The 8,228-nt window shown below is 44.6% G+C and overlaps 1 protein-coding gene across 7 annotated transcripts in view; it reads left to right on the forward strand.

The window, feature by feature from the left end:
- LOC308592680 (neural-cadherin-like) overlaps positions 1-5,797 on the forward strand; it is a 51,298-nt gene extending 45,501 nt beyond the window's left edge. Inside the window, exons 31-34 of one of the 7 annotated variants that reach the window (XR_014010616.1) lie at positions 390-643; positions 2,327-2,501; positions 3,952-4,108; positions 4,979-5,110. Coding sequence is in view for 6 of the 7 variants with exons in the window: in XM_081204250.1 (XP_081060376.1) it covers positions 390-643; positions 2,327-2,481; positions 4,979-5,365 (796 nt within the window). In the remaining variant the exon portion in view is untranslated. Of the gene's footprint in view, positions 1-389; positions 644-2,019; positions 2,086-2,326; positions 2,502-3,951; positions 4,109-4,978 lie in introns of those variants that run through there. The other 6 variants (XM_081204252.1, XM_081204253.1, XM_081204250.1 and 3 more) reach the window with 6 other exon arrangements.
- Positions 5,798-8,228: the final 2,431 nt, after the last annotated feature.

Consider the following 8,228-nt stretch of genomic DNA (forward strand, 5'->3'; position numbering starts at 1 on the left):
TTCCTTTTCAAAATATTGTCCGCCCCCCCCCCAAGGTCTGAGGGACAGTGGACCGTCCCCCAGCTGAAAAATTTTGCTGACCCCTTCACTAGGGCAACAGGGTGCCCCTATCTACTTTAATTATGCAAACCTGAATTTCTGGTATATGCTTGAATCCCTCCCACAAAATAGTGGAGCCTGGAGACATCCAGAGACAAAAGCAGCTCAGGTGGGACCCAAGAGGTACCTCCTGTTATTTCAGCCACTGGCTGTGCTCGCTCCCCCTAGGGAACTTGTGGTCCCACTGCAAGGGATTTCCGATCCTTCCTTTGCATTTATAAACATTGCAAAACCACGGAGCGGCTTCATGTTTTCTCTTTCATGAAAACGGTGGGTTTCTCTTCATCCAGGTGCCCAGCTGGCAAAGTGGAAGTGATGGATAATCTCACGGGCCTGAAACAGTGCACATCGTCACCCTGCGGGCACTGGAACTGCAGGAATGGAGGGACCTGTGTGGCCCAGTCCCGAGACAAATACGTCTGCCAGTGCCCTGAAGGTTATAAAGGGAAATGGTGCGAAGTCGGCCCCGTGAAAGCTGGAAGACCCGTGGGGCTCAGCTCTGGTTCCATCTTGGCTATCAGCATGTGCCTGCTTGTTTTTCTAGGTAGGAAAGTTTCACCTCTCTTGTGCTACAACTTAATTCTGTATTGAAATGAGGACACTTAGCAACACCTCTGCCTTCCTGTACTGCTTTAACAACTGTTAGTAAAAGATACTCCATGGAGATCTGGCTACCTTCTTCCTTCCCTTCCCTCGCCCCAGTTCTTCCCATCTCCCCATCTATGTCTTCAGTAGTTCTTGGTCAAGATTGGCACACGTGCTAGACAAAACGGAAGCTTATCTACATTGTTTTGAATATATATGGCAGGCCTAGTCCCACTGCTCCTCTGTGCACCCCATAAAATTCCCTGCCCTGGTGCTCAGATCAGCATTGGGCAACTGGGTCCAAGACCTGGCATTTACATTTCCCACAGGACCCCAGAATGCTGCTATGTTGGGCACTGTGGGCAACCACTGTAGGGAAAGAAAGGGCCAGTGGATGTGATTCTACTCCCCTTCTGTGTGCATTTGGATAACAGCTGAGCAGTCTTGCTAAAGCTGGTTGTGTACCCAGGGCTCCCCTTCTTTGGCTGCTGTGTTCAGTGGAGCTCCATAGATGCATGGGACTTGCCAGTGAGAGATCCACACTTGAACCTCCAAGGCTGCCTCCCTGCATTTAACCCTGTGCTTAGGACTTTGAAAACCAAAATGCAAAACTGAGCTCAGCTTTGAATGAATTGTTAACTCGGGAAGGATAAAAATGAGCCCGAGGATCATGTACAGTGCCTGGAGGAAAGGCAGGAAATAAAGCAAAATAAAAGCCTCCCTCAAATAGTCAGCTTGGATGGTGATATTTCTGCTGATATAAGCACAAGCTATTTATTCATGTTTTTGCAGCCCCTTTGCTTCTCTCTTTGGATGTGGGAAGAGCCAGGCTGGATCAGAGCATCCTGCTTTCCACAGCAGCTAGCCAGATGCCTGTGGAAAGTACACAAGATGAGGACAATTCCTCTCTCCCACTGTTGTTCCCCAATGACTAGTATACAGAGACATGCAGAGTTTCACCCTGGAAGTAATATATAGCTATAGCAACTATTAGTCATTGAACAAGCCAAGATATATTAAACCAAATTCAAACCGTGATTTAATATCCTGACTTGTTCTGAAGCTGGCACCAATAGTTTCATGATTTAGATGAAATGGGAAACTATGGTCATTTACAGACTTCCTCATTTCATCGTGGTTTTCAACAAGGGGAGAGGAAGGAAGGGGCTGCACGCATGAGTAAAAGGTTCATGTGCCTCAGCTTAAGTCAACTTACGAGCATACAAATGCGGCCACTGTGTACATGTCTCAGAAAAGTAATGACTCAATTTATAATACCACTTTAATCTTCATTAAAACAGTGTTTTACTTACTTTGGGTATCTTATTTACTCAGGATTGGTGAAAGGCCAGAGACTGGCCAAAATGCCCTCTATTTAAATGTCCTAGTGGATTCCTGTAGGTAAGTAAAATACCCTTTTAATGAAGCTTGATGTTAAGATATAGATGATTCATTACACTCCTGAAAAATGTACTTTTGTTTAATTGACCCTTAAATTAAAACACGGAATTTCCTCCATACGAATATAAACCTTAAATGCTTTGCTTTTCTTCTTTATGAATTGTATACAGCTATGCTCTGCAGGTTGAAGGCTGCTCATAACCAATGTTTCTTTTTTCTTTCTTTCTTTTTCCTTCCTCAGGTTTATTAGTTTCCTATACTGTGTGGAGTCAGTGGGGGAGATCAAGGTTTCGGAAAGGAGGAATTTACCACATCCCTGAGGAACACGAAAGCTGGGAAGATGTCAGAGAAAACATCTTCAATTATAATGAGGAGGGTGGAGGGGAGCATGACCTGGTATGGTTTTGCATGACCTGGTATGGCATCACGACGGCATTTTAAATTCCTTAATAGGCCAGATTCAAATATGCATCAGAGAAATAAAAAAGAAGTAAAATAAACATTTTGAAGGCATGATTGCAAACTGTTTTGTCAGGGGAAAAGTTTCGTAAATGAAATACTTAACCATAGCTAAAGCATAATGCTGTCCATGTTTACTCAAAAGTAAGCCCCACTGTGTTCAGTGGGGATTACTCCCTAGTGTGCAGGTTTAGGACTGCATAAAATTAATATTTATTTATTGCTTTCAAGTTTTGTTTACAAAGCAGTTTACAATATGAATAAGAGTGGGGGGGGGAGAGATAAGAAAAGAGTGAATATAGGGGAAAAGATAATCGGGGTAAAATGCATACAATAAAATCGGGGTAAAATACATACTTCCCCCCCAAAAATGTACTCTCCAGACAAAAACATTGCAAAGAATATTTGTGCTTCCAGTTTTTTTAATTAGTTTTTATTACTGTTATTGTGTTACAAAACAAATCTTAGTTACATTCTTACAAAACTGGAAGAGATTAGAAATTACAGTTGCATAATGCAGCCCCTGCCAAGCTGTATGCAGCTTACCTGACCAGGTTACTGAAGTCCATCCTTTATAAGCCTCTTGCTGCGAGGTTCCAAATAGAACAGGTTAATTGACTAGCAAAGCATGGGCTGTGGGTTTGATACAGGAAGTATGCCATGAAAGTTTTAAAAAACCAAACTGGGAGGCTGGGAATGGGTGGGTCAGTGAGGAAATAAGTGTCACAACCACTTCCAGAATTGTAATGGGAAAGAGATGTTGCCTTTGTGATAAGACCCCCTTTGCCCCTGATTTTATCCCTGATGCCTATCCCTCAAATATTCTCATTAACATTGATTTAAAAAACCCAGACCCTGACTTCTTAGCATCCTGGACCACATTCACCAGCCCAGACTTATTTGTCTGAGGTAAACATTGAGTTCCCATAGACCTCCCTTGTGTTTCACGTCTCTCCCCTTTTTGTCATTGTCACTTTCCTTTAGGGTGTTTCACATGAACCCCTCCACATGGAAGGGATCATCATAGAGCCTTACCTGTCCCTGCCACATTCCCCTGAAGTTTTCATGTTCAGTCGAAATTGGAAGGAGTTCTACCTGTGTACATCTACATGTGGGTACAACTCTTCCTGATGCCACTGAACACACGGATGTTACAGAGTGTGGTGGTAGTAATGCACAAGTGTGCTAGCCCACACAGACCCTCCATGTAGTCCTTTACTGCACATTTATGTGAATTCCCCTTTGAGTACTCCAGGGCTGGCTCAGGGGATGATGAGGTGTGCTTCTGAGGAGGCTTCAAGATGGGTGAAGGGCCCATCATCCCACCATTCTCCTTTTGTATGGAGCCCTCCCCCTCCCAGTGGCAGCACGAGAGGATTCTCAGTTTGCGTGACCTGCTTCTTCCAGGTTAAGAGGGCCAGGGTTGCCTTGTCTGAGCGCCCCCCAAAATCCAAGAGCCGGGTCTGGAGTACTCGCAAATTTTATTGGTCGCCACATTTAAAAGAAGAGATAAAACTGAATACAGTACTTTCAGCTGAGGCTAAACCAACTCTGAGTACAAAAGGTACTTGACACTGTCTCTCCTGTCTTGTGTTTAATATTAATTAGCATTAACTTCTTAAAAAACTGGTGTTGTGCATTTTAACTGTGTTGTTTCTCTGGAATCAGCCAGAGGTCTTGCTCTAGGACTGACGTTTTGCCAAAACGTTCCCTCATGAGAAGTCTCTGAAAGCTATTTCATATAATAAAAATTTCTTAGAGTTTGATCTTCATGTGGGGAAAACTATATACACTGTAAATTAAGAGGTCTGGCAGGAGTGGTTCTCCCCAACCATCAACACATGAAGTTTGAGTCTGTATGTTCATTGGCTAGTAAGTCTGTGGACCTACAGAAGGGAAGCAGAAATCTTTAAGAAATTTTGTATGACCTGACCTTGATTGTATGTAGAAGTGTGTATTTGGTGGGTGGGGCTAAGGGTTAATATGTGAAGCACTGCCATTTATTTGACTGAGTTTTTGAGAATCAATGTGATTCAGTAGATAAAGCAGCCTTTCCCAAACCAGTTCTTTCCTGATGTTTTGGACCACAAGTCCCATCACTTGTGACCATCAGCCATGCTGGCTGGGGCTGATGGGAGTTGGAGTCCTACAGCTTCTGGAGGCCACCATATTGGGGAAGGAGAGATGGACTTGGATCTGGAAAACTCCCAATGCAAAGTCCTCCTTCCTCTACCATGGTCTGAATATGGCCTTGAGTAAGTCCATCATCTTACTACCATGGTCACCATCTTTCAAACAGGACAAATAGTGACTGACGTCCCAGGGCACTGGGATAGAAAACAGAATAAAGACTTGAAAGTGATGAAAAGTGTGATAAAATAATTAAAGGTAGTAATTTTATTTGCTTAATGTTTCCTTTCCATTTCCTCCCTAGAGTGCTTATAATATAGACGCATTGAAGCAACCTCTACAAAGTATACCTCATCTTTCCTCAGGAAACACTGCTTCACTCCTCAGATCACATTCTGGACCACAAAGAAACCCACTTGTGAATCACGCATGCCTGAAAGAATCTTCTTCTTTGGTCCCAGACCTCAAATATTATGTGTCTCAAATACAACAGGATGCAGACAAAGATTTGCAGAGCCTTCCAGCTGATACTGTTTATTGTCGAGAGTGGCAACACTCTTTGAGTGGAAGCTTGCATTCCTTGGACCTCTCCAGCATAGAGGAAGATCTAAATTATAATTATCTCCAAGAATGGGGACCAAAGTTTGTAAGGTTAAAAGAGCTCTATGAACTTCCAACTGAACAGTTGTAAAATGTGGGAGACAGGAACCTAGCACATTGCTGTGTGATGGATCCTACTCCTAGGAGAGCACACTTCAAAAACATTTTAGTATTTTATTTAACAATCCAATTTTGGTTCTATTTATTCATGCTGGTTATTTGGGAACAGTAGTGTGGTTGATCTCCTCACCTTCCCTTAAATTAATCTGTATACAGTATTTTAGTGTCTGTTGTACAAATAACGTTAGAGGGATATTTGTTGTGAAGCTTTGAAATGCTTTGAAATGAAGGAATTCTGTAGCACTGAAGAGTAGCCTTTAAAGTATCTGTAACGTGTGAATCTTTAGTAGTAATCTAGATGTGCAAGTAAATTTCTGCCATATTGTATTATTTAATCCTCTTAATGCTAAATGTTTTATGTAGATATTGTGTAGATATTGTAAAATACATTTGTTTACTTGTCTCTCTCTTTTTGTACTTGGGCGTCAATAAAATCTTCACTCATTTTTCTAAATAAGGGGAAGAAAATAACAGTTGGGCGGCAGCAGGAACCACAAATAAAATGTAGAATTAGTATAGAATTAACCCACAGCCCCCCATGGGCATATGGGAAGCACTTCTTTTCTCTGATGCTGTTGGCCTTGCCTGTGAATGATTTGATACCAAAGGGCATTGTTCCTTCTAGAGCCTTCCGCCTATAAGTTTGGGTGCTAATTAGGTTGATTCCTATGTGAGAGCCAGAAGCAAGCAGAAGGGGTGTGTATGTGACTAACCCAGATTCTTGCAGAGATACGGAGTGCTGGGGAATGGCCAGCTTGTGAGAAGATACAAGCCAACTTCTTTGGCAATCACTCATGGCCGAGTAAGATTGTCTTCCATGAACACGATCTTAACAGTGAGTCTGTAAGTGACTACGGAGGCCAATTCTGGTTCCACACGTCCTTCCACAGTGGAGCGCTTACAGGCCAGTGTTTCCCAGTTATCAGTGTTTATACCGCATTTTTAAAAGATTTGCCTTGGAAGAGTCCCTCTTTTGCTGACCACCAGCATTACACTTTTCATTTTTAAGTTTGGAATAGAGTACCGTAATTTTCGCTCCAAAACACGCACTTTTTTGCTCCTAGAAAGTAAGGGAAAATGCTTGTGCGTGTTACGGAGCAAATGCACAGATCGGAGCCATGGCTGCCATCAGTCAAGCAAAGCGGGAGCCGTTTACACACTCTATGAGGCTCTCGCTTTCCTTGCTTTAAAGCGACCTGGAGCAGGGGAGGAGGGAGGGAAGGAGAGCCATGGCAGCAAAGCTGACACGGAGGAGGGACAGACGCTAGCAAAGGTCTGCGCGCTCTCTAAACAGAGCAATGAGGCTGCAGAGGGACAGCAGGAAAGATAAAATTTAAGCAACCAGCAGCAAAATAAAACCAACCTCTAGCTCTGAGCCACCCAGTGAAAACCAGGAAGTAAAAACAAAGGCTGGGGATGAGGGAGAGGGGAAAACTTCGCAAAGGTCTCAGCTGATCTGCCGGGAGGGAGCAGCTTGTTTTCAGGCAGGATAGATTTGAGCATTGTCTGGGTCCTAGTGCCCCTATCTCTTTTTTGTGCTCCATTCTATTGCTGCTGGTGGCTGCTTATCACTCAGGCTGCAAGGAGGAGCGCTTTTACACAGCTAATGGCGAATCCCCTGCAATCCAAGTCCTCCTCACTTGCTCAAATCTATTCTGCCTCAAAACAAGGAACGGAAGGAAAAGGCTGCAAACTGTTAAATGGGAAAAAAACCCAGGCACAGGGCAAATACCTTAAGTATACCTTTAAAGCAACAGTGCTCTTTCCCTCTTCCCCGCTCAGCTCCCCGAAAAGCTCCTTCTCCACACCCCCCACGCTGCTCCTTGTCCCTTGAGTGCTTTTCCTTCCCTCCCCACTTAAAACGTGGTTACAAAGCACGGATCCTCAGGATTTTTGCACTGGGTCACCTCAAATTCACCATCAGATCACATGTCTGTGGCCACAGCATGAACCACAAAAATACATCCACTGTTTCATTTAGAATATTTTTTTTCTTGTTTTCCTCCTCTAAAAACTATGTGCGTGTTATGGTTGGGAGCGTGTTATAGAGTGAAAAATACGGTAGTTGCTTTGGAAGGCTTCCATTGCCACATACAGAGGATGCTTGATGGGTGGGAATGTGGTATTGAGCTCACCTGTTGTGCTGAGCACTTCACTTGGAGGAAAGAGGGAAAATTAGAAAAAGGCTGCAGGTACCTGGGTCAGAGAGAGCAGATGGTGAACCACCATTACCAGGGTCCTGGGGAAGTGTGGTGGGCAATAAATGAGGGAGTGGACGTTTGTAAACTCTGCTCAGCCTCTCGCCCACCTGTCGGTGCTGTTGCTCAATGTCAGCTCAGCCCACTATAAAAATCCGCGATTGGATAGTGGATGACACAGCTGATCCGTATATTTGCAATCAGGCGGTGTAGAAATGATAAGACAAATCCCTGCAACTTCTCTCAAGGGAGCGGAGCAGCGGCCTGAACCTCGCGCCAAGATAATGCGCAGGATTCCACAGTCTTAAACACACGCACGCATAAGTGCTCCAGCTCCCCCCAGGATTAACAACCCATTAAACCTTTTCACCCGCTGCACAGCTGCCCTGGGAGAAGCTCTACCGGTTGAATTTCTGCTCCTCGCCGCGCACGTGCGCGCTCCGTGGCCCTCCTGGGTGGAATCCAGCGCCAGCGAGCAAGCGAACCAAAGGCACTATGCGTAAGCGAGCGGCCACGGAGGCGGAGCCAGCCGGAAAGCGACGAATCGCTTTCCGAGCCCGGCCTGCCGCCGCTTCTCGATTGGCCGGAATCCAACAATCGGGGCGGAGCAAAAGCCCGGCCGGCTGGCTTTCCGTC

Source organism: Podarcis bocagei (genome assembly GCF_964188305.1).
Source record: "Podarcis bocagei genome assembly, chromosome: 8".
Taxonomy (NCBI): Eukaryota; Metazoa; Chordata; class Lepidosauria; order Squamata; family Lacertidae; genus Podarcis; species Podarcis bocagei.